The sequence below is a fragment of the Lithobates pipiens genome, unplaced genomic scaffold (genome assembly GCF_037356315.1).
Source record: "Lithobates pipiens isolate NorthernLeopardFrog02 unplaced genomic scaffold, aLitPip1_a1.2 Scaffold_22, whole genome shotgun sequence".
Taxonomy (NCBI): Eukaryota; Metazoa; Chordata; class Amphibia; order Anura; family Ranidae; genus Lithobates; species Lithobates pipiens.
In genome coordinates, this window is record NW_027507784.1 from 146,470,754 (window position 1) to 146,497,828 (window position 27,075).

General features: G+C 44.0%; 1 protein-coding gene across 1 annotated transcript in view; it reads right to left on the reverse strand.

Moving 5' to 3' along the window:
- Positions 1-20,262, reverse strand: part of PLCL1 (phospholipase C like 1 (inactive)) — a 447,889-nt gene extending 427,627 nt beyond the window's left edge. The window contains exon 1 of the mRNA XM_077448440.1: positions 19,861-20,262. Coding sequence (XP_077304566.1) covers positions 19,861-19,995 — 135 coding nt within the window. The 5' untranslated portion in view covers positions 19,996-20,262. The remainder of the gene's footprint in view (positions 1-19,860) is intronic.
- Between the last annotated feature and the right edge of the window lie 6,813 nt (positions 20,263-27,075).

Consider the following 27,075-nt stretch of genomic DNA (forward strand, 5'->3'; position numbering starts at 1 on the left):
TAACCCAAGTCATTGCATTCTACTTCATATATCCCATTCCACATTGGGAGAGGAACCCACTCTGGATCCAACTCCAAACCATTCCTTTTTCATAACATGTAAATATTAGACTATCTGGCCAAACCTGCAGCAATCTACAGCCTTATGAATGAGGGTAGGGTTTTATTTTAGAACATTAATAAATAAAAGGTGTTGCACTCAAAAACATAATACAAACTTAATACATTTAAAAGTGAAATAATATAACATTTTTAAAAACGTGAAATTTGACTCACGAATGAAACTAAATAAATAATATTCTGTGCAGAAAAAAGGAAGTGCCTTTTCAATACAAATTCAAAGCTGTAGAGAGTTAAAGTACGTAAGGTACTGCTTGCTGATGTTCTCTCCCAATCTGACAGCTACAGCGGGAGAGGCAAAGAACTCCCACTGATGTCAGCCAAGAGGACAGAAGGAGAGGAGGAGAAGAGGAGGGGAGCGGCGGGCACTCACATGGGCATAGGGAGGCACTCTGAAATAAGGTAGAAATCGGCATATTTTTTATAAAGCACATACAGATATGTTCTTATCCAACAGAGGCAATTGTATGAACAGAACATCGCTTTTTTTTTAGCAGCAGGAGGGTGCAGGGAGCAGAGCGGGCACTGGCACAAGCTAACAGGCAGGGAGGGAGGGGGGACAGAGAAGAGCTGCGGATGATGGGGGCAGAACCAGGCTTCTTACGTGGCATCCAGATCACAAGAGTGCCACAGGATTGGACGGGTGATCTGTCTATCAAAGTGCCCGGACAAGGAGGATGGGCTGTATGTGTCGACGCGCGGCCAGGAACACACAGCTATTGAAATGGAAGCTGTGATGTTCCCGATGCTGTGATCAAACAGGCGGCGGAGGCGGCTCTCCTCTCTTCCCTTCACAGGCTGGCTGCAATATGGGGACACACTGGCTGCAATATGGGGGCACTGGGGCTGCATTGATCTCCTGTACCACGTCCCCAGTCTCTGACCATCTCCTGTACCACGTCCCCAGTCTCTGACCATCTCCTGTACCACGTCCCCAGTCTCTGACCATCTCCTGTACCACGTCCCCAGTCTCTGACCATCTCCTGTACCACGTCCCCAGTCTCTGACCATCTCCTGTACCACGTCCCCAGTCTCTGACCATCTCATGTATAAAAATATTTTTTTTTAATATGTTTCGGTATCGGTGCTGTTTTGGTATTGGTTTTCGGCCTAGTGTATTTTTCATTTTCGTTATCGGTTTCGGGAACCAAAAAACCCTTTCGGTGCACCCCTAAAATGCATTTTGTTTCCATGGATGAAAATAAATTAGCACTTTCCGACATACAGTATTTGGACATTGCTGCTATCATGCACTCTTGGTCCACAATGCTTTGGAGCTTACCTCTTGTGTATTTAAATGAGTGGATTTCCATGCTTTTTGCTAAATGTCTGCATTTCCATGCTTTTGCTTTTTCAATAACATTTCAATGAAGACCCCATAGATTTTAAAGTATACATTTGATGGGGACAGAGACAGTGTTTGTTTTCAGAAAAGGTGAACTAACCCTGTAAACGAATGACGTTCATCTTTATTGCAACCAGCATAAACATAGGAAAAGTACAGAAATTATTATTATACAGGATTTATAGAGCTCTAACAGTTTACGCAGGGCTTTACAATATAAAGGGGGGCAGTACGTTTACAATACAGTTCAATAAAGAAGGAATAGGAGAGTCCTGCTTACAAGGGAGGGGGAGATGGTACAAAAGGTAATAGCTACAGGGAATAATCTAATGGAGACGACTCAGTTACAGTTCTTAGGTGGAGGTGGAGTAGGCTTCCCTGAATAAGCGAGTTTTCAAGAATTGCCTTAAGGTGGAGAGAGTAGGGCAGGAATCCATTAAATCTGAATAAAACAAGAGATTAGACCCAGAGTATCATTGATGATGTCCACTGATAAAAATTACCACCATACTGAATGATAAGATGGCCCTTTTTGAGAAGATGTGGTCTCCACAGATTGAACCCTACCTCCTAGGTTTGACCACCATCTTTTGAACCTTTGAACCCCACTGAAAATCCACCAAGCTGGCCCAGAGGACTCAAAAGGAGCCTCTGACCGCACAGCTCCTCACGCCTTATCTCCACCTTATCTCCTATCTTTCCTTATTTCTATACCCTTCTTCTGCTCATCGCCATATTGGTGCATGGTAGGTCTCCAACTCACATTCATACATATACTGGGGCCAATTAACCTACCAGCATGTCTGTGGGAGGAAACCGGCGTAGTCACGGTAGTATGTCATAACTAGTAAGACCTATACTCCTAAAATTCAGAACCATGTGTTTTTCATAATATCAGTCCCTGGTAAATAGCATATATTATTGTATACACATCCTGAAATCCACATAGGATATAAGCACTTTACACTACAATAACCAAAGGGGATCCATTGTTATAAGCTATGCGATGTGGAAAATCTGGATATCATGATTGAACTGAAATGCCTTTTGAACACACATAGGATTCAGGCTTCACTGTAAAAAGGAACTAAAACTTCTTGTGCATACATATTTCGGTCTCTAGCAGTGTGGGAATTATATTATTGGTGACTTTAAAAGCGACAAAATGTTCCTTGAGGAAAGAAATACATAAAATGCCTGTGAGTCTCTGATCTCTAATTCTATAAGCTTTTAAGATGTTACAGAACATGAGGATTTAATTAGCAACAATGAGAAGCTGCAGGGAACAAGTTAAAATCAGATAATACTGTGGTCATCAAACACTTAACCCCTTAAACGCCAAACATCAAGACAGTAAAGTAGATGCGAGCCCTAACTAACTGAATGAAATCACGGTTTATCATAAACTGCCATGTTTTAGGCTCCATGCACACTGGCTTAAAAAAAAAAAAAGTTGCTTCTACTACAGGAGATTTGTGTTCTGCCTGTAGAAGCAGCTCATTGCTATCCTATGTGTCCATGTACATTAGGATGATTACAGGCATATTTTGAGCTCAATGTTTAGAGGCAGGAAAAAATAAATAAAAAAAACCCTTCTGGTTCACGTTTCTGACCAGAGCTTACTGGCAGGAAAAAAAAAAAAAAAATGTAAAACCCTCCTAAACTAATCTAAAACTTTGCACAAAAAATGCTCTATATCAGCGTTTTTTACTCCCAAGTGAACAGACGTTTTTTTAAGCCCAGTGTGCATTAGAGCAGATTTTTTTATTTTTTTTGCTCAGAATAGAGATTACGATTGTAACAGTGCAAAATCATCTTTCACATTATACCAAAAAAAAATAATTAGGCTAATTGTACGGTTTAGTTTAGTTTAATTCATTAAAGTGTATTTTTTTTCCCAAAAAAATGCATTTGAATGACCTCTGCGCAAATACAGTGTGACATAAAATATTACAACTATATATATATATATATATATATATATATATATATATATATATATATATATATATAGTTTGAGAGTTCTAAGTAAATGTTCTAGCAAAAAAATTATGATTTTAACTTGAAATCAACAAAGTGTCATAAAAAGGTTTAGGCCTCTTTCACACGGGGCGGATCAGTAATGATCCGCCCCGTGATGATCCGCTCGCTCAGCGGGGATCGCTCCGTTGTCCCCGCTGAGCCGGCTGCGGACAGGGCGGTCTCCGCACACTGTGCGGGGACCGCCCTGTCAGCTCTCCGCTCTCCTCTATGGGGATCGGATGAGCACGGACCGTGTGTCCGTGTTCATCCGATCCGCTCTGCAGATGGATAGAAAAATAGGATTTTCCTCCGTCTGCAGAATCGGACTGTTGCGGAGGCGGAGGAAATCGGGTGTCTGCGGATGTTCATCCGCAGACACCCACTATCCCATAGGGATGAATGTATGCCCGTATTTCATCCGCAAACGGATGGATGAAATACGGACATATCATCCACATGTGTGAAAGGGGCCTCAGTCTTTAAAATGGTTAAACTTCCCTCATTAAGGCCTCTTTCACACGGGACGGATCAGTAATGATCCGCCCCGTGATGATCCGCTCGCTCAGCGGTGATCGCTCCGTTGTCCCCGCTGATCCGGCGGCGGACAGGGCGGTCTCCGCACACTGTGCAGGGACCGCCCTGTCAGCTCTCCGCTCCCCTTTATGGGGATTGGATGAGCACGGACCGTCTGTCTGTGTTCATCCGATCCGCTCTGCAGACGGACAGAGAAATAGGATTTTCCTCCGTCTGCAGAATCGGACAATTACGGAGGCGGACAATAGCGGTTGTCTGCGGATGCTCATCCGCAGACACCCGCTATCCCATAGGGATGAATGTATGCCCGTATTTCATCCGCAAACGGATGGATGAAATACGGACATACCATCCGCATGTGTGAAAGGGGCCTTACAGACTGAAGTTCATTCCTTTGATCTAAAGAACAAAAGTGTTACAATGTTTATAGTTAGCTCAGGGCTATGGAATGTTGTGATACTTGTCAGACTGCCTGTTTTTTTTTTTGACAGCTGTAAGCTTGAGCATAGAATTCTCTGCTTAGAAAGAATCGGGGAAAATGCTTTGTTAAGATCGTGAAGGAAAAAAAAAATGTATCTAAATTCTTAGCGATTAATCGTGATGCTCTAGTGTGCATGGAGCCCAATTTAATAAAGTCTTGTTTTCTCTAATTCCATTCTTTGCTGCATCTCAGAGCTGCTGATCTTCTGCATCCTTTTCATAACAATTCCCTATCGACACACATATGCTCCAGTAATGGCTGCATGGTGTTTCTCAGGGTGATGTAGACCATGCCTGCAAAATGCGTGTTGAAATGGCCACTTGAAGTCTCTATTAGAAGCCTGACAGGGTGACAATTAAAGACCACAACTAAGACAAAGCCAGAATGTATGTGTTCCATAACAGGAAGTGCCGGAACAAAGACTTTTATTGCAGGATCATCAGGCGTTTTGATAAAAGCTGCAGATTTAGAGATATTGAAAATGACTTTTGCAGTGAAATTAAAGTAGTACTAAACTTATCTGCATCCACAGCAAAGTGTTATGCATTAATACAGCACAGGATAGAACACCAGAAATGTTTTGTTTTCTCTTTTTGCTCTAGCTTCTCTGTGTACCATTTATATTCGTGGAGTGTTCACTCAACAAAATTTACAGTCCCTACATCCTAGCCATTGGGACTATATATGTCTTAAGATCCTCCTTTTCTGGGGTCCCCAGCCCCCACCCCCCACGGCGCCCCTGGCTCCTCCTGTTCTCCAGTGATCCCACGTGAAGCTGCAATCCATGGACACAGACAGCAGGACTCGGCCATGTCCCCCCGCTCCTGTGTCAATAGATTTGATTGACAGCAGCAGAAACCAATGGCTTCTGCTGCTGTCAATCTATCCAATGAGGACCCGAGACAGCAGCTGGAGGTGATGCGCTTGTCCCCGTCTCAACAGAGATTGAGTTCAGTTAATAAAAGGGGGGTGCTGCAAAAGGTTTACCACCCTTTTAAGACATCAGCTGATGAAATTTAAAGAGTTAATTCACTTTTTCAGATAAAAAAAAAAGGGAATATGGTACACCCTTCCCCCCATCCCCCCCCCCCCCCCCGGGGTATGAGCTGTCATTGGCCACATAGCTGATATAGTGGTCCAGGGATTTGAAGTTCACATTTTGCTGCTCCTTTCTGCAGAACTTCCAGGACCAGAGTGATGCCCTGTGACAGCGCTGACCAATCAGATTCACTCTGATGCTTTCTGGAAGCACTGCAGAAAGAAGAGGAGTGGGGATATCAATGAGGGGTGGGGGTATACATCGTTAGTTAACCCTTTCATTTTAAACTTGTCTCTTCCACCCCACGCTCTGCTGGCACATTTGACACCTTTCGGGAGGAAGGGAAGGGGTACCTGGTTTTGACAGGTACCCGCTCACATTTTTGGCTGATCTCGCTGAAGTGAGATCAGCTGGAAATTCGGTCCCCTCCTCCTTCCCCCTCCGTTGGGCCATTTACAAAGTGCAGCACGCTTTGTGCATGCACAGTAGGGGATTGGCTGTGAAGCAACAAGGCTTCACTGCTGGTATCCCATAGTAGAGGCAGTGGCGATAGCACCCGACAGCTTAAATCATCTCGGGTAAGGACACCGCTGGATTCGTGGACAGGTAAGTGTCCTAAAGTCAGCAGCTACACTATTTGTAGCTACTGATTTTCATTTTTTTTCTGAAGGAGCCTGGAGCTCCACTTTAAATCCCACACGTCTCTTTTAATATCACTTTAATATTTAAGCCTATACAAGGTTTTAGCGATACGGTATACTTTAAATGGTACGCTATTCTCTGCACTTCTAAAGAAGTGTCATGCCAGCTTGTAAGAACGAAGGGCGATGGTGCTGGTTTGGCTGATTCCTACTATACAAAGCAGAAGAGGGTTAATTGTAGCTCTGTTCAGCACTCATGCTATACAGAGTATGCAAATAAATGTATGAAAATAATAATGGTAATCAGGGAAATAGTGGCTCGGATACAGCCAACAGCAGCTGTAATCTCCAGGGGTTCAGAGAAAGCAAAGGATCTGGAAGGAAGAGGGTGGTGGTGAGGCTGGGGGAGGAACGATGGAAGCAGAGAGGGCTTTGACACAGCGATACACCTCCACATAATCTGCTGTGACTTTCTATTTCTGGATCCAATAAAAACAACCTTGTAGCACTTTGCTGGAACTTGCCCAGTCATTTCAGATCTTGGAGAGATCTATTGGGCCCTGGGGTTCTTGCCAGTGATACACTGAAAAGCCACTTGTGTTAACCCCAAATGTGCCAGCTATTTCCGTATAGAAGAGGAGATCAGTGCAAACCTGAGTCCTATTACATAGAGAGTAGGAAATCACAGAGATGTGCGATAGAGAGGCACGGCACACTAGTAGCAATTATCCTCTAAAGCTCATTTTTCTTTTTACTACCAAGGACAAAACCATCAAGCACAAGAATCTGCACATTTACAACCAAAATACAGAAGCTGTTATAGAAGGACTCTACTAAATGTCATGACCCCCACGAGCTAGACCACCACCTAATCAGCGGTGCACAGAGCTGGATTCACTTCGAGTTGTTTCCAAGTCCGTAATCAGTCATAGAAGAGAAAAAGCAATTCTTAATTATGCAGCAGCAGGACCACAGAATCCGCCTTGTAGAAACCAACGCTTCCAAAACAAGCAGTTCTCTCATCGATTTCCACAAGGGTTGATAAGGGTTCCCCTCCTTTTAACAATTGGCAAGTAACCAAAGCCACAAGTGCAAATTCCTTCAGCCATGCTTATTCTTCGAGAAGTGAATAGAACCCATGGCAGTCATCAATACTGGCCAGCATTTTGAAAATTCTGTGAAACTGAGGAAATATACCACATCCAATCACTTACAGATTCTTTTGACTTCTGCTCTTTTCTGCTTTATGGTGGCCATATATTGTTGATTTTTTTAGGCCCCGACCACAGGAGACTGGTTCTGTTGGAGTCCATCTGCTCAACAGGGAATCTGTCCACTCATTCCCGCTGAGCAGGCATATGACCGGTCCGCTTCACTTATGCAGAGTGGACACAGACACAGCCACAGCCCACTCTTCTCTATGGGTGCTAGGATGTAAACAGGAGGGTAGGGATGTTGAATATAATTGCAGCATCGATGCATTGCGATTCTGCATGGATGCTGCGACTCAGCTGAATCAATGTCTGATGATGTCATCCTGAGCTCTGGGCATGCAGTGCTCTGCCTCTCCTGTAGACACAGAGGCAGAGCCTGCCTGGTGCATAAAGCCCCCTCCCCTTCCCCACCCACAGAGATGTGCACTGAAGCAGAAAGTCAGCTGATGAGCTGACAGCCAGTACAGTGCAGGGGGAGGTGCTTGAGGAGCCCGATATCAGGAGAGGCTTTACTGAAGGCACCGGAAGGGAGGAGACACACTGAGTAGCATGGAGGAGGGGGAATCGACTGACACTGAGAGCAGATGAGTGCCCATGTCACTGATGCCATCCCTCTACTACCCCTGATCCCGTCCATATCTCTGCCCGATCCCATCCATCACACCACCCATCTGCCCCTGATCCCACCCATCCCTCTGTCCCCGATCCCATCCATCCCACCACCCCATCTGCCCCTGATCCCATCCATCCCATCACCCCTCTGCCCCTGATCCCATCCATCCCTCTGTCCCTGATCCCATCCATCCCTCCCCCACCACCATCGCTCTGTCAATATCACTTATATTTTTTGCATTTAAAACAGGAGTGTATTTCAGGTCTTTGTTAAAACAATCTACTGAGACGCCCAGAACTAGTTTGTGAGAGAAGTTTGTCTGTTCCACATTTTCACAGCTCTTACAGCAAAGAAGCCTTTCTGTTTTTCCTCTAGATGTAAAGAATGCCCCTGTAATAAACTGAAGGTGAATAACTTGTAGCCCTCTTTCGGGATGGTTGTAAGAATTACCCTCCCTTAATAGGATACTGTGCTAAAAGCAGATGAAAAAAAGGCAATGGAATTCTTCTGACTGCTTGAATTTGTGGATAAAAACCATGCACAGTAATCAACAAAAAAGCAATATAGGCGTGACAGCGCTGTAGAAGTGAAATAAACAAATTATGGTGATAAACATTGCAATAATATGAAAAAAGTCCAAAAACATAGAATGAATGAATCCATGAATTTTTTTTTAAAAACAAGCTTGTGTGATACCTTCAGACAACCTCCATGAACAGAGTGCTACCACCACCTCATGCAATGCTCTCTCACCTCCTTTAAATGACCCTGCAAGGGGTCAAACACTCCTTGCACCCTGTGCAAACATTCCCTTCTCAGGGATCGTCAGAGAATCTTGGGTGGCTGAAAGGATGAAAGTAATCAAAAGCAGGTAGGTACTCCACTGTGCTGCTTCAAACTTTAAATCCACAATGACTACTGGTAAGTTCAGCAACACATGGGAAAAAAAATTAAAAATAAAAAAGGGAGAAAGTGCCTCCAATAGTTCAAAATAAAACCACTCTACCCCAGCTAGCATTCAACTCACATTTAGTAAAATTTTAAAAGCATAAAAAAAAAAAAAAAAAAAAAAAAAAAAAATGACATGACCGTCTCATGAAAGATTTTTTCCTCCAGAAGAAGCCACGTGGGAGGTAGTGAAACTAGTAGAGGTGGAGCCTGGCGGTGGACTACTACTACTGAGACTGTCATGTCATTTTTAATATTTCATTAAATGTAACTCCTACCAGCCAGTCACAATGTGTCTTCCAATGGTATGACTTATGCAGCGTGAATTCTAATTGGTTGCTAGAGAAATCCATGCAGTAAAACATTTTTAGTTTGTCATTGCTGACTTTTTTCTAAAAATGGTAGTTGCTTGTCTATGTCTACATCCAATACTTTCTGAATCCCCAGCCAAGAATGGGTACGTAGCCATGAGAGTTACACAGATGTCACCTTTTGGTCTACATGTTTTCTCTGGGTCAGGGACTGAACGAGTACAGAAAACACTGTATTAGCATGATAAACAGGTAATTAGCACTTTAGGTAGGCTAGGACAGCAATAGCAATTACTCTCAGTATACAATTTTTATAATAATACAACTCTTTGCAGAAGAACTCTAATGATCATTTAAAAATAAAATAGTGTTCCATAAATTAAAGTGCAAATACTTTTTTTTTTTTTTAAACACACATTATATTATAATATATATATATATATATATATATATATATATATATATATATATACATACATATATACACACACACACACATATATATATATATATCTATCACACACATACTTTTTAGTTATTTTTATTTGTTATAATTTATGTAATTATGATTATTACTATTATATTAATGATAAATAATATTAAAATAACAACAATGCCAAATGTACCATAACGTACATTCGACACGTAAAGCACACAGTTCCATCAGCGAGTCCGATTGCTGCGCCCAGCTTGCTGGAGGATGGTGTTTTACATGTATTTTCAATTCACCAACATCTGGTTTTCTCTCCTGCTGAAGTACACTGCTGTTGCTAGTGCCACATAAATACCTTCACTAATATGTACTGCCCTCCTGGGAGCAGTGACACCCTTCCTAAAGCTGCTATTGATTAATTTAAAACGCTGCTGCATACCAGAAAATGATGCTAAGCTGATCCTACTGGTTTAGTCCAAGCAGACCTGTCCGGATCTGCCTATATCGAGTTCAGAAGCCCAAACAATAAACAGTTCACTTTCCAGGCACAGAGCACACATTTTGCTCATTGATTCAGATTTCACCTTCATATTGATCTATATCAGCTATTTAAATACTAAAATGTAAATATTACAATTCTATAGACACATAAGAGATTGGTTTATGTTGATTTGAAAAGTTAAAACATTTGTTATCTATCATAATCCTACAAGGATTTGTCGTGCTAGATACAAAGACAATAAATAATAAAATACAAATAATAGAAATAAAGAGCTGCTAACACTAAATTGCTTGGTACAATTAAAGAAATGGAAAAGGAGGTGTAGCGTTTAAAAAAAAAATAAAGATTAATAATAAAGCTCATCAAAAAAACATTTGATTGATCAGCATAAAGTCCATTTAAAATGTCTTCATATATGGATATCTATCATAATGTTCAGCAAACTGATACTTCCATAGAAAACTAAAATGTTGTTTAATGTTCACATTAGTTCCAAAAATATAAGAATATAATTCATATCACACTTTGGCTAAGTTTCCACAAGCCTTTTCTGTGAAAAGTGATCAACGGATAGCTTTTCAGAGTGTGGCTAAGCAATCACTATCAGACATTTGATAAAGTCTATGAGGACAAAACACGTCAGTGAGGCGGGACTTGTGATGTCATCACACTAAGAGAAACAGGACGGCGGGTCTGCACCCCCCTGGCAGTGTCGGGTTTAGCTCTGCATTTGTAAGTGCATTTTATTGTTCTATGTAGCCAAATAAAAAAAAAAAAAACGGTGAACACTATGAAGCTTTTTTCTTTTCTTTTTTTTTTTTATGAGTCTGCATGTCTACAGATGGTGTTGGTATTTATTGGATGGAAAGAAGATCTCAAAGGATCACTTAAACTGAGGAGGATATAATGGTTTTATTGACTGTACATGCTAGTGGGGTCCACATGAAAAGGTGAGGGTACATCCAAGTGGGGCACAGTGGTGTGTGAAGTGATAAACGGTGGATTGTGGATTTCTTACACTGAATACACCTTCAGATATATATTAAAAGTTTGCACACGGTTTTATTCACGGATGTGATTTTGGAGCACTTGGACTTGGTGCGCAGGCTTTTATAGACATTTCATTGGATTTCATTCTTTTGTTACTAGTTTCTTTGACAGTGGCACTTTCCTCATTTTTATTAGAATTTGTATACTTATTTAATGGATCTACTACACAATTTTATGAATTGCACGTGGACTTTTTTTATTTATGAATGGGATATTAATTTGCACAGCAATATTTTACTTGGGTGTAGAGATTGACCGATATAGTTTTTTCGGTACGGATATGATACCAATATTTTGGCCACCTCTCCTGACAATATTTTTTGCCGATATTTTGTACATTTAAAAATTTTTTATTTTTTTTACATTGTCATTTTACACTTTTTTTTGTCTTTTACCACTGTTATTGCTGTCACAAGGAATGTAAACATCCCTTGTGACAGTAATAGGCATGTGAGAGGTACTCTTTATGGAGAGATTGGGGGGACCCCAAACCCCTCCTCTGCACCTCAAAGTATTCAAAAACATCGCAAACGGCATTTTTGAATACTTTGTTTTTTTAAAACTAGCGCCTTTAAGATGGCAGTGATCTGCAAAGTGATGTCATGACATCACTTCCGGATTACTAAATCTGAGACCTGGAGGAAGCATCGGCTTTGTTCGGGTCTTCGGCCAGCTGGTGGACGTGTCGGCTTGTTACTCAGGCCTTCAGCTGGTGGGACAGGAGAGTCCGGGCGAGCGGAGGAAGGTGGTGATGGGGGGGGGGGGGGGTATGTCCCCTCCCACTGCTTGTAATAACAGTTGTTTGCATCCATAGGCACACACAGCTCAGCTCTGCCACGATCTCTGCTCACAAGATTTGACTAACAGCTGGCCCTGCTTAACCACTTTCAGACCGGACCATTTTGCTGGTAAATGACCAGAGGTCTTTTTACACTTTGGCACTGCGCTGCTTTAACTGGTAATTGCGCGGTCATGCAATGTTGTACCCAAACAAAATTTGCGTCCTTTTCTTCCCACAAATAGAGCTTTCTTTTGATGGTATTTGATTGCCTCTGCGATTTTTATTTTTTGCGATATAAACGTAAAAAGACCGCAAATTTTGAAAAAAAAATGATATTTTCTACTTTTTGTTATTAGAAAAATCCAATAAACTCAATTTTAGTCATACATTTAGGCCAAAATGTATTCAGCCACATGTCTTTGGTAAAAAAAAAGTCAATAATTGTATATTTATTGGTTTGCGCAAAAGTTGTCACATCTACAAACTAAGGTACGTTTTCTGCAATTTACGCAGCTTTTAGTTTACGACTGCCTATCTCATTTCTTGAGGTGCTAAAATGGCAGGGCAGTACAAAACCCCCCCAAATGACCCCATTTTGGAAAGTAGACCCCCTAAGGAAATTGATAAGAGGCATGTTGAGCCCATTGAATATTTTATTTTTTTGTCTCAAGCGATTGAATAATGACAAAAAAAAAATTTTTTTTTTTTTTTTTACACAAAGTTGTCACTAAATGATATATTGCTCACACATGCTATGGGCGTATGTGAAATAACACCCCAAAATAAATTCTGCTGCTTCTCCTGAGTACGGGGATACCACATATGTGGGACTTTTTGGGAGCCTAGCCGCGTACGGGGCCCCGAAAACCAAGCACCGCCTTCAGGCTTTCTAAGGGCGTAAATTTTTGAGTTCACTTCTCACTACCTATTACAGTTTTGAAGGCCATAAAATGCCAAGATGGCACAAAACCCCCACAAATGACCCCATTTTAGAAAGTAGACACCCCAAGCTATTTGCTGAGAGGCATGTTGAGTTCATGGAATATTTTATATTTTGCCACAAGTTGCGGGAAAATTACAAACTTTTTTTTTTTTTTTTTTTTTTCACAAAGTTGTCACTAAATGATATATTGCTCACACATGCCATGGGCATATGTGAAATGACACCCCAAAATAAATTCTGCTGCTTCTCCTGAGTACGGGGATACCACATATGTGGGACTTTTTGGGAGCCTAGCCGCGTACGGGGCCCCGAAAACCAAGCACCGCCTTCAGGCTTTCTAAGGGCGTACATTTTTGAGTTCACTTCTCACTACCTATTACAGTTTTGAAGGCCATAAAATGCCAAGATGGCACAAAACCCCCACAAATGACCCCATTTTAGAAAGTAGACACCCCAAGCTATTTGCTGAGAGGCATGTTGAGTCCATGGAATATTTTATATTTTGCCACAAGTTGCGGGAAAATTACAAACTTTTTTTTTTTTTTTTTTTTTTTCACAAAGTTGTCACTAAATGATATATTGCTCACGCATGCCATGGGCATATGTGAAATGACACCCCAAAATAAATTCTGCTGCTTCTCCTGAGTACGGGGATACCACATATGTGGGACTTTTTGGGAGCCTAGCCGCGTACGGGGCCCCGAAAACCAAGCACCGCCTTCAGGCTTTCTAAGGGCGTTACAGTTTTGAAGGCCATAAAATGCCAAGATGGCACAAACCCCCCCCAAATGACCCCATTTTGGAAAGTAGACACCCCTAAATTTAGGGGTACACTAGTGAGACTAGGTAATAAATGGCGGGTGCCCTGAAACTATAAAAAAATAACTAACCAACCAGCGTCACCTGTAACAGTTATATGGTGATCACTGGTGAAAGGGTTAACTAGGGGGCAATCAGGGGGCTTTATGCAGTAGTATATGGGGGTCCCTGGCGCTATAAAAAGCTGCGGCGAACCTAAATACCTACCTGCCTAACTAGCGTCACCTGTGACACTAATACAGCGATCAGAAAAACGAACGCTTATTAGGCTGGGTTCACACTGGAGCGATGCGGGAACGCCACGAATGCGCGGCGGGTTCCCGCATCGCATGCCTCCCGGCGGCAGTTCACACTGCCCTATGCGAACTGCTGGGAGTGTCAGTGAAATGTTACTGACACCCCCAGATCAGTTCGCATATCGCAGTGCGATCTGCAAACTCGGATCGCATGGTGTGAACACCCATGCGATCCGATTCTGCTGCGGGCCAAAAAAAGGGTCCCGTGCGAATTTGCGGCGGGTGCGGCGGGTGTGGCGGGTGCGGCGAATGGCTGAACTCGAATCGCACAGAGATCGGATGTGATTTGCACTGCAGTGCGGTGCGAATCACATCCGTTCTCATAAACCGCTGCAATGTGAACCCAGCCTTAGTGACACTGGCGACGGGGGGTGATCACGGGGTTAAACCTTTATTGGGGGGGTTAGGGGGGTACCTTAGAACTAAAGGGGGCTAACCCTAACTGCCCTAACAGTTATTAGTCACAAATGACACCCGCCGGGTGATCAGGGGGTTAAACCTTTATTAGGTAATAAATGGCGGGTGCCCTGAAACTATAAAAAATAACTAACCAACCAGCGTCACCTGTAACAGTTATATGGTGATCACTGGTGAAAGGGTTAACTAGGGGGCAATCAGGGGGCTTTATGCGGTAGTATATGGGGGTCCCCGGCGCTATAAAAAGCTGCGGCGAACCTAAATACCTACCTGCCTAACTAGCGTCACCTGTGACACTAATACGGCGATCAGAAAAATGATCGCTTATTAGGCTGGGTTCACACTGGAGCGATGCGGAAACGCCGCAAATCCGCGGCGGGTTCCCGCATCGCATGCCTCCCGGCGGCAGTTCACACTGCCCTATGCGAACTGCTGGGAGTGTCAGTGAAATGTTACTGACACCCCCAGATCAGTTCGCATATCGCAGTGCGATCTGCAAACTCGGATCGCATGGTGTGAACACCCATGCGATCCGATTCTGCTGCGAGCCAAAAAAAGGGTCCCGTGCGAATTTGCGGTGGGTGCGGCGGGTGTGGCGGGTGCGGCGGGTGCGGCGAATGGCTGAACTCGAATCGCACAGAGATCGGATGTGATTTGCACTGCAGTGCGGTGCGAATCACATTCGTTCTCATAAACCGCTGCAATGTGAACCCAGCCTTAGTGACACTGGCGACGGGGGGTGATCACGGGGTTAAACCTTTATTGGGGGGGTTAGGGGGGTACATTAGAACTAAAGGGGGCTAACTCTAACTGCCCTAACAGTTATTACAGTCACAAATGACACCAATGCAAAAAAAAAAAAAATGACATTGGTGTCACTGTGACTGGGGGGCAGGGGTAATTGGGGGGGTGATCGGGGGGTAAAGGGGGGGTGTGAGTGTGCCTGGCATGTTCTACTGTGTGTGTAGAGTGTTGGTGCAACTCACCGATCCGCTCTCCTCCGTGTCGGAACGAAAAATACCGACACGGAGGAGAGAATACATCACTTCCTCTCCTGTGTTTACATTACAGGAGAGGAAGTGATGTCACGGGGGATTCCTATTCGTCGGGAGCGATCGCGAGGGGGTGGCCATGAACGAATGGCCGTCCCCTCGTCCGGGATCGCTCCCGCACGAATACCGACCGCCGCAGGCACCGGGCGGGGGCCCGATCGGGCCCCCGACCCGCGGGAGGCAAGGGACGTACATGTACGCCAATATGCCTGCCCGTGCCATGCTATCGACGTACATCGTCGTGCGGCGGTCGGCAACTGGTTAAGAGGGCTCTCTGATTCCCCCCTGTCTTGAATTGTATTGTATTGTAATGTCTGCCCTAATGTTGTAAAGCACTGTGTAAACTGTTGGCGCTATATAAATCCTGTATAATAATAATAATAATAATAATAATAATGGTAGAATGGGGAATAGTTATGGGAGAGGTTTTTGTTTACCTTAAAGTGGTTGTAAACCTCAGATATGAAATATGAACAAAGCATATTGCTCTATACTGTGTATTTGTCTCCATTAAGAGCACTAAGGAGGGTTATTTACTAAAGGCAAATCCACTTTGCACTACAAGTGCACTGCAAGTGTGCTTGAAAGTGCACTTTGAAGTGCAGTCGCAGTAGGTCCAAGGGGGACATGCAAGGAAAATAAAAAGCAGCATTTTAGCTTGCACATGACTGGATGATAAAATCAGCAGAGCTTCCCCTCAGATCTACAGAGAGTTCACTCGTAGTGTAAAGTGAATTTGCCTTTCGTAAATAACCCCATTAAGTAACATTTCAGTCTGCTGCTTCATTCCTCTGCTATCAGCATGAATCACTGCTGACAACTTTTCCTGGCACCAAAAGAAAAAAAAAAAAAAAAGTGACAGGGAGGGAGCTCCAGCTGATTGACAGCATCAGCTCTGTTCCTGTGTGAAGGAGGGGGGGGGGGGGTGTCCCTTCCCTCCAATAAGCTCCCAGAGCTCTCCTCACTGAGCTCTACAGAGTGTAACTTCAGCTCTCTGCACCTTTTTCTGAATGCTCAGACAAGCTTTATAAATTCTGAATTCTGAATGGATGTACAGAAGAGAAGACTGCAGATAAACAGGTACAACACAAGTAAAGAAGGATTTCTTTCATATTTGTGTATCATCTGAGGCCAGTTACTTCACAAGGTATATGTAAGGGATTACAACCACGTTAATGCAGGGCATGCAATAGACTTTATAAAATAGACTTTAGACTCACTTTAATTTAGTTGTAAAAAATAAACCCGTCTTCCTCTTCTCTTGTAACAGCAGAACAGTATTTGTGGGTGATTGGCATTTCAGAACACTCAGATAGTAGGAATCAGATCCATTGATGGAGCTATGGGAAATCACTAGTAACATGAGCTGTTGTGTCGGGTTGGGAACCTCTATTCATTTCTCCATGCTGTCTGCTCTTAATAAAAAGCACCACTTAACCTACAGCACAACTGTCAGTCCCCTGACAATCCAGCATGGACGGGGGCTTTGTCTGCTGTACACCGACAATAAAGGGGTCCCAGCAATTTGTTACATGAAATAGCACACACGTGCGTGGACGCCAGTTATAAATAGTGCCATTAAGCACGGTCCTGCGAACAGAGACATGCGGATTTTTCTCAGACATCCTTGTGTAATGATTGTGTTAATGTGACAGTCACCATACGATGCTGACAAAGCACTGGTGGCATATGGAGACATTCAGAACTCTGACAACCAATAGACGGACCATCGCAGAGAAACAACCCACACGCAGGGGCTGCCTGCTCATATTCCTGATAGAAAACATCACTGGCCACCTCTTCCAAGCTGTGAGCCACACTGATGATGGATCAACAAAATGCTTTCATAGACATTAATCATATTTTCATTCACATATAGAGATTGCAGCCAACATCTGATTGGCCCAGCACTAACAGAGGATGTATAATGCAATCAGTGTTCTGAGATACAATAGATAACAATGTCTAGTAAAATGTTTCAGATACTTAGAAATCTTTGTAACGGAGTCATGGAATGGTCTAAGCCCCCTTTAATGACGTGTAGCGGGCATCCAGTATTTTGTGTTGTTCAGTGATGTAAACCCAAACTGGTGACAATTTGTTTACATGCCAATGATTATCACAATCACATGACTTTTCTTTATATGAAATACTTCTTTTGCCCATCTCAGTGCTGCTGATCTCCTGCAGCCATGTCTCGTCTACATGCATGCACCCCACTGATGACTACACGCCATCGCTCACAGCAGGTGATAACCGTGGACCATGCCCGTGTGATTTGTGATCAAATTGTAATTTCGTGTTTTTCAGACCACACGTCAGCACTGAGATGGGAACAGACATAATCCTCAGTCCTCACTCATACAGGCGTGCACCTGTGTGGGGGGCGTACTTTGCCTGCTCAGGTGTTCCATGCATCAACGTCAGGCAGTCCCATTCATGTCAATTGGGACAAAAATACTGCACAGGAACAGCCACTGCTTCCAATGTGACATCCGCGTAGGTGTGTGTCCCTGGACACAGCAGTGTCAATTCAGGGATCCGCAACCCCACAGATGTCAGATTAGGAGTAGCGGCTGTGTCTGTGCCATCACTGCATCCCAACTGGCATGACTGGAACACTGTGCAGGCATAACATGGCACTCATACAGGGGAATGCTTAGATACACCCCTGAGAATGAGACCTTGTTATGGGGAAGTGTGACTTGTGTGGTTTTCTGCATCACAATGTGTGTAAATGGGCCCTAAATGAAAGCCAAAAATGGAAAACAACTTTTTAATGTACATTCTCATGTTAAAGAGTCTCTCAGAGTTTACTGAATGGGTTACATATATTTTAAGGTGTGAGAGGATTGGCGCTCAGTGTATGAATGTAAATAAAGTGAAGCTGTAGATGATGAGTATGTGTAATATACCACAAACCATCGTACCGCACACATACCAGTCACCGGTCTGCTGTGTTATAGTGAGCAGTGATAAACTAGGGGACCATTGCCAGTCCATACGTTGGGGTCAGTATGGAGGTGATGTCATACATTGTTGTCAGTCCAGTGGTGTCATACACTGATGTTATTATAGTGGTGTTGGTCAATACATTGGTACCAGTACAGTGGTACTGTCATAAACGGATGTCTATATAGCATTGTCATACATTGGTGTCATTATAGCCATGTGGGTCCAAGTATTGGTGTAAGCATACTGGTACCATACTTTGATGTCAGTCGTGTGGTGTCATAACAGATGTCTATAGAGTAGTATTGCCCCATACATTGATGGCATATTTAGAATTCAGTCCACATACTGGTGTCAGCATAGGGGTGTTGGTCTATGTATTGAGGTCAGTCTAGTGGTGTCCTACATGGGGGGCACAGTCCGATGCGGTCCTACACAGGGGGGGCTCAGTCCGGTGCGGTTCTACACAGGGGGGGCTCAGTCCGGTGTGGTCCTACATGGGGGGGGGCTCAGTCCGGTGCGGTCCTACATGGGGGGGGCTCAGTCCGGTGCGGTCCTACATGGGGGGGGCTCAGTCCGGTGCGGTCCTACATGGGGGGGGCTCAGTCCGGTGCGGTCCTACATGGGGGGGGGCTACAGTCCGGTGCGGTCCTACATGGGGGGGGCTACAGTCCGGTGCGGTCCTACATGGGGGGGGGCTACAGTCCGGTGCGGTCCTACATGGGGGGGCTACAGTCCGGTGCGGTCCTACATGGGGGGGGGCACAGTCCGATGCGGTCCTACATGGGGGGGGCACAGTCCGATGCGGTCCTACATGGGGGGAGGCACAGTCCGGTGCGGTCCTACATGGGGGGGGCACAGTCCGGTGGGGTCATACATGGGGGTCCGGCTAGTGGGGTCATACATGGGGGTCCGGCTAGTGGGGTCATACATGGGGGTCCGGCTAGTGGTGTCATACATGGGGGTCCGGCTAGTGGTGTCATACATGGGGGGTAAGCGTAGAGGTGTTGGTCCATACTCAGATGTCTATATAGTAGTGATGGTCCTTACATGGTGGTCAGTCTAGTGGTGTCATACATAGTTGTGTAGAACTATGTATTGGTGTATATAGTTGTGTAGATCAATGTATTGGTGTCATCCCTGTGTCGGTCCCTGTATTGGTGTGATCTCCTATGTAGTGTATATGGGGTGTTGGCCCCCATTGTTGTATATGAAGAGATGAGGGAAGTCCGGAGAAGTGATGAGATGGGGTGGGGTGGTAGTTTAGTGTGCCCCCCATAGTAGTGCTCCCCTCCCCCCGGTCCCCCATAGTAGTGCTCCCCCCCCCCGGTGCCCCGCACACACTCACCTTGATGATGCTGCTCCTCCGGGGTGCCGCCTTGGCAGCTTCCATAAGGCTGAGCTCGGTGACCCCGCTCCTCCGTTCCCTGCCCCGGCCATGTTCCGGGCACAGATCACAGCCTCCGTCCAGTCCCTCTGCCATGGCACTCAGTGCCCCGTAACTTCCATTCCCGGAGGGCTCTAGCAGAGAAGGAGGGCAGAGAGCGGCGGGCGGCTCCGGGTAGTGGCGGGCGGTGTGGGGCGCTCAGTAGAAGGGGCTCCGGGGCGGCTGCATTCCGCGGACAGACACAGACAGACACTCCGGTGTGTGCAACTGGGAGCCCACCGAGCACCGCATGAGGGAGCCGGGCACAGCTGGGCGAGCCCGGGGATGGCGCCTCAGTCTGATTGGGTGACCTTCTCCAGAACTGTGCGACCATTGGCTCGTCACATCCAGAGTAGTAGTGGGCTTTGAGGATGCTCAGCGCTGATTGGAGCGCGGGTGGCAATGGGCGGGCCAGTTGTGTGACAGTTCCATGTGGATGGGAGGGGGATGTTGTGGAGGGAGGCTCCTGTGTGGAGGGAGATGTGAATGACATTGTACACAAAGCGGGGACCCTTCTCACCTGGGATCTGCCATCCTCCATAACACAGACAACCAACTTTATATATATCACTACACACAACAAACGGGGAGTTATAAAGTGCCAATCATCCATCACATTCACCATAGCAATCTCCAGTCATGGAGATGTGTTCTTTAATGGGGGAAGTGCCTGCTGTGCCATTATATGCAGCTTTGTGCTGGGGCTCATTCACATTATGACATGCATGCCTCCGTGTGCAGCACTCCATTGATTTATTAAAGCTGAACACCGGGGAAGGTGAACATCTTCCATGACAACGGGGCTGCCCCAGCATTGCAAGGGTTAAATGCTCATTTATGTCTCAGGGACAGGAAAATACATTTTACCCGATCCTCCGCACCCACAGGCTCCCTCCCCCTTGGCGCCAGCGGTTGCAGGTCCTGACACCATCAAGTACAAGCAGAGCCTATTGGACGAGAGGAACCTAGGAACAGTCCACAAACTGAAGTATAGGTAGAACAGCATGCTAGGAGTGGAGGATTGGGTAAGTAAAACAACTTTTTGGGTCCCTTAAACATAAATGAGCATTTAACTCATGTGAACTAACACCCAACCCCCTCCCCACCCCCGCGGTCCCCACTGTACTTACCTCCGTGAGTGATAAGTTGACAGGTCGCAGTGGTCCAGGGACTCTAAATGCCCGCTATTCTCCCTCTTCTTTCTGCAGAGCCTTCAGGATGGATCAGAGCGATTCTGATAGGTCAGTGCAGAGTATAACTCTGATCTGTTCCATTACATTTGCTGAGCAGGAGCGGGCCGGTCCATAATGGGCACCGCCCCCCTAGTTTGGATGCGGGGCGCCATACTCATAGGTTTCCATGAGTTTTTTTTTTTTCAAGCCACATGATTAGAGTCTGAGGCTCTAATTGGCTTGCAAAAGGTTGGGCTCGGGGTGCAGTGAACCTTCCCACTTGTGACACTAGCAAATCAATATATTCTATTGTCTTCCGGCTTCTCCTCCCGGCCAATCAGGACATGAGGCTGATCAGGTTGGCCCGGGAGAAGAAGCCATGGTGCCGTGACCGTGAAGGGCTGAGTGTGAACCTGTGGGGTTTGTTTGCCCCCCTCCCTGCCCCAAAAAAAAAAAAGTTTAGCACCAGCCACCACTGGTGCTGAGTGGGTGCTGACAGCCACAACACAGGTAAGTACAGTGGGGACCAAGGGGGTGTTATACAATATTAGTTCACTGTTTCATTTTTTTTTTTTTTTGAACAGGTGAAATAACTCTTTAACCACTTGCAATGTACTGCAGGCGGGCGGCCCACATAGGTAAATTGGCTTACCCGTACATCACTGCCTGCTTCCGGATTTAAGGCAAGTGACTCCCACCCTCGTTGGTACCCGCTGTGATTGTACACAGCGAGAGCATTTCAGCAAGTTTGGGACAATAATTCAGAGCCAGGACCTGCTGATCACCTATGTACATTCACAGCCCAGACTTGGCTTGTTTTTTGTTGCTTTTTTTTATGCAAACCAATGCATTTTCCCCCCTCATTTTTCTTAACCTTAAATAAGGACATGTGTGTTCCAGTGCGTTTTTGATGCGTTTTACAGCATTCCAGTACAGTCCAGTGCAGAAAAAATGTAGAATGTTCTACTTTTTTACTGGAACTCACTGGAATTGCAAGCAATGGTGTGAACTATGCCATTAAAAAAACATATAACCTACTTTCCATGCGTTTTTGATGCAGAAAAAAAACGCCCTAGACTGCATCATGTGTACTGGTCCTTAGTGGGATTTTATTTTTATTTAATCAAAAACATGTAGCAGAATACATTTTGGCCAAAATTTCTGAATATATATATATTTTTTAATTGGATATGTTTTAGAGGCAAAAAAGTAAAAAAAATATATATTTTTTTCCAAATGTTTCTTTTTTATAAGTTATATTGCAAAAAATGAAAAACCCAGTGCTGATCAAATACCACAAAAGAAAGCTCTATTTTTGTGAAAAAAAAAATATACAAATGTAGTTTGTGTAAAGCTTTGCATGACTGCACAATTACCAGTTAATCACTTCCTACCGGCAGGGCATACATGGACATCCTCCAGTTTCAGTGGTTATACCGTGATGATGCCTGCACCTACAGGCAACATCTTAGTAGCGATCTTTCTACCCAAGCGATTCTGTACAAGGCAGAAATGATCCAAGTGGTTAATTAGACACTCGATCATGTCTACGGGTGGTGGAAGTGGGTCCCACCGCTGCTTCTCCCAGGCTCCCCAGTCCCATTGTGTAGACCGGGAGCAGTATGGCCGGCGGCGATGGCTGCCCTGTACAGTGAGAGAGAGGAACTGACGTTGTTGCCCTTTCTCTGTTATAAAAGAATAAACTTGCACGCTACTATGTGTCATTTTGTTTTAAAAAAAATATAAACCATCAACCTACGGTGAATATGATCAAAAAAGAGAGGAAAAATATATAATAGATGTATAGTGACCATGAATTAGCTGCAACCACTTGGTAGTGTACCCAAAAAACGACGTAATCAAATGTAAAAGGAAGAAATAAGAGTGGTGCGCTTATTCATTAACGTGCCCTGAATTAATATACTTAAGTATCCAAAACATACAAATAAATAAATGTAAATAAAAGTCCAACAAACAAGACAGACAAAAAATCTCATAGGAGTGACTTGATAGAAGAAAAAACAGACAACACATCAACCCAAACATCGACTGTTAAACTTATGAATCGCCTCCAAAAATGACCCAAAGGTCAAACAAGGCTCAGATAGTCAGATAAGGAAGTTCCCCTTTCTCTGTAACCCTGGAAACCAGGTGTGACAAGTAGTTTGTCACTTCATGTCACGCCCTTTTGTTTACCTGGCCACCAACAGCCAGTTAAGTAGGCGATCACACCGATCTGTGTCAGCTACATGGGAGGACCTATCACGGCCCATGCTATCACAAGGGATGTTTATCCCTTGTGATAGCAATAAAGTTAGTACAAAAAATAAAATGTGTAAAAAAATAATATTTTTGTATAAAATAAATAAAAAACAAATTTAAAGCGCCTCCCTCCCACTGGGAGGTATTGTCGCGAACGTCAGAGCAGGAACAATAATTCTAGCACCAGACCTCCTGTGCAACTCTAAGGCCCGGTTCACACCGCTGCGGGGGGAGATCCGGATGTGATTCGCACAGCAAATCACATCCGATCTCCGTAGCGATGCGAGTTCAGCCATACAGATAGTATGGCTGAATTCGCAGCGCTCCCGCAGCAAACTCGCACGGGACCCTTTTTTGGGTCCGCAACAGAATCGGATCGCATGGGGGTTCACACCATGCGATCCGATTCCTGTGCGAGTTGGCAGATCGCACTGCGATATGCCGACGGATCTGGGGGTGTCATTAACATAACATTGACACTCCCAGCCGTCCGCATAGGGCAGTGTGAACTGCCGGCGGGAGGTGTGCGATGTGGGTAAACGCCGCGGATTCGCGGCGTTCCCGCATCGCTATAGTGTGAACCCGGCCTAAAAATGGTAACCTGTAAAGGCGTTTAAAGCGTCGCCTATGGAGAATTTTAAGCACTGTAGTTTGCCCCTATTCCTATTTATACTTTTTATAATGCACCCACTGGTGAATGTTAGTAGGGGCATTGCGATGCATTGTTACTTTTGTTTTTCATTTTTAACTTTATTGAAATATCACAAAATAACATTTCATTCAACTCTATGTGCTGCAGCAAGGTGGCATGCAGTCTGTTGAGTTGTGCTGCATGAATATGCAGACAAAAATGACAAAACAAAGAGCACGCGGGTCTGTGCACTCTTTGTTTTGTCAATTTTGTTTTCACAGTGTCTGGTTCCCGCTGGTACTCAGAGAGATGCATTACTCCAAGTTTCTGATTGAATTTACCTCTGTGGCTAGACTGTATTAGCCCTGGTTCACACTGATGCGATTTTGGATGCATTTCAGAACGCACTGAATCCCTCGTCATGGGAGATGACATAGCTTTCTATGGAGGTCGTTCACACCTATTTTTTCCAAATGTAATGCGATTTTAAAAAGGGTCCTGTGTATGTTTGGTGTGATACGGTGCATTTTTTGAGCCCCGTAGACTTTAATGCAAACAGCAGTGAAAAAGCATAGGTGTTCAAATGCAATGCAATTTCAGTGCGAGAGAGGGCGAGACCACTTCACCAGAACCAGGAATCTGGGTCATAGGAGTGCAGAAATAAGTGTGCTCCTGTAACCTAGAAGAGAAGCATAGCCAAAAAAGCTTTAGTCCTTCTTCTATTAATGCCAGACCAGCAAGACTGTGCAAAAAATGAAAAAAAAAAATGTATTATAACTTACATGACACTATACAAATATAGAACATCCCTCAGATATAACCTATGAATTAAAAACATTGAAAAACGTACAACTTCCACCTAAAATAAGAGTATCAGTACACCAGAACTTATATTACATTTGCATAGCATCATACAATTTATATTAAAGTCTTTCTGGTGCAGACATGTTTTATGCCGTGTACACACGAGCGGAATGTCCAACAGAAAAAGTTTTTCATCGTATATTCCGATCGTGTGTATGCCCCATCGGACTTTTTTAAGTCGGAAATTCTGATGGACCTAGAAAGAGAACATGTTCTATATTTTCCCAACGAAACAAATTCCTGTCGGGAAAACGAGTCATCTGTATGCTGTTCCGACGTACCAAAAACGACGCATGCTCTGAAGCAAGTAGCTAGCGTTCGTAATGGAGATAGCACATTCCTCACGCTGCTAATTCTGTGATCTTTTAATGCAGCGCATTCTTTTGTTCTTTATAATGCTAGAATAATGAAGTTGTTTTGCTGCTGATATTCACACAAACCCATTTCTTAATTATTTCTCGTGATCTCATGAATAATCTTTTAATTTTTAAAACCCCGATCTCCATAATAATGTTTAGAATACATTTTTATAGTTTTTTTTTTATTATTTCAATCAAGATCTCCTTTTTTTTGTATTATTGAAAACGTATTTTCTAGTGATCTCCATATATAATTGTACTTTTTGTGTGTCAAGTAACCACAATAACATTATTCTTGTATTTTTTTTTTATTAATCTCAAGGAGGTTGGTGTCCCTTGTTAATTTGACATTGTATTTTAGAAATGTACCTGCCTACTCACAAACAAACTGTCCTTTTTGTAGAAAAACAAATAGGCAAGTATTTTCAGAAAATAAAATCTCCATTTATTCTGGGTAACAAAATAAAGAGGAAGACAACGCCGGAGAAACATTTGGAATTTGCAAAGCCTTTTGGCCCCCAGGGCACACATCAAGTCTGTGGAAAATAAAATTGTTAGCTTGAGGAGTCCATATAATTTGGAGCCCAATCTGGTCCAGGACTCCCAGAAATCAGGACCAGCAGCAGATGACATATATGTTCCCAGGCTCTGGTACTACCACAGCCTGCGTCTTCTGTCAGACCAGACTGAAGCCAGGTCATCACTTTCTTCTCTTCACTGCAGGCTTCCCTTCACGCTTCCCTGCAGCCTTCCTTGGAGGGTGTGGCTCTGGTGGTGGACTTGTGGCAGGAGGAGGAGGAGGATGGGCAGCTCTTATATGTGGCTATTCTCAGTCAGCTGGCCCCTCAACCCCTTCTGAAGGGCCTCACCAATAATTCCCTCACATAGAGGCGTTGGCCCTCTTTCAATTTCATCAAGTGGCTAGATAGCAGCCATAGGCCTCTTCAGCTTTGGGGGGGGGCTTCTGAGGATATCACTTGCTTCCCTAATGAGGCCCATTGCTGTCGCCTCCATCATCATCCCTGGGCCTTTTTGTTTTAAGGCAGAGGGGAGGTACCTGGGATTGGGTGAGGCTCCTACTGGGCCCGCCCACCTCCTGGCTGACATTGGGCCTGCCCACCTCCTGGCTGATACTGGGCACGGCCTCCTCCTGGCTGACACTGGGCATGGCCTCCCCCTGGCTGTGCTCATCCTGTGTATAAAAAAGGGACATAGTTTTAGTTTTTGTTTCATCAATCACACACAATGTTTAGCTCATGACTTGCAAATTGAATGTTAATAAATAGAAAAGACTATCATTCTGACCCCAGCATTTTTCATTCTTGCCCCCAACATTGTTGGTCACTAGACACAAAAAGTTTGGAGGTAAGGGACTTTTGCGGCACCAAATATTGAAAGAAAAAAAAGAAAAGGTGTTCTAAAAAAATATACAAATTTATTTCATATACATTACACAAAATATAAAAAATAGTCAAACATTTAATACAATCCCCTTTCGTCTATAATTGACACCTATTGCCTAAACGCAGGTGACATTCTCTTTAAAGACCAAAAGAGGTTCCATCCCAGTACGTTCAACATGTTTCGCCATGATCAGCTTCTTCAGGAACAAGGGAGTAGAGATATTCATATCACAGAACAGCAAATATGTTACTCTTTAAACTATACATAAAAAGAAAAAAGAAAAATCAATGCACAAGAAAAATGCATCAAAGTTACAAATTATTAATAAATAACAGAACAACCATGAAAAACAATGATATAGTATCAAAGATTGCCAAGTGCATGAAGTGGGGGAGAGAGAGAGAGAAAAAAATAAAAATAAATAAATAAATTAAAAAAAGTCAAA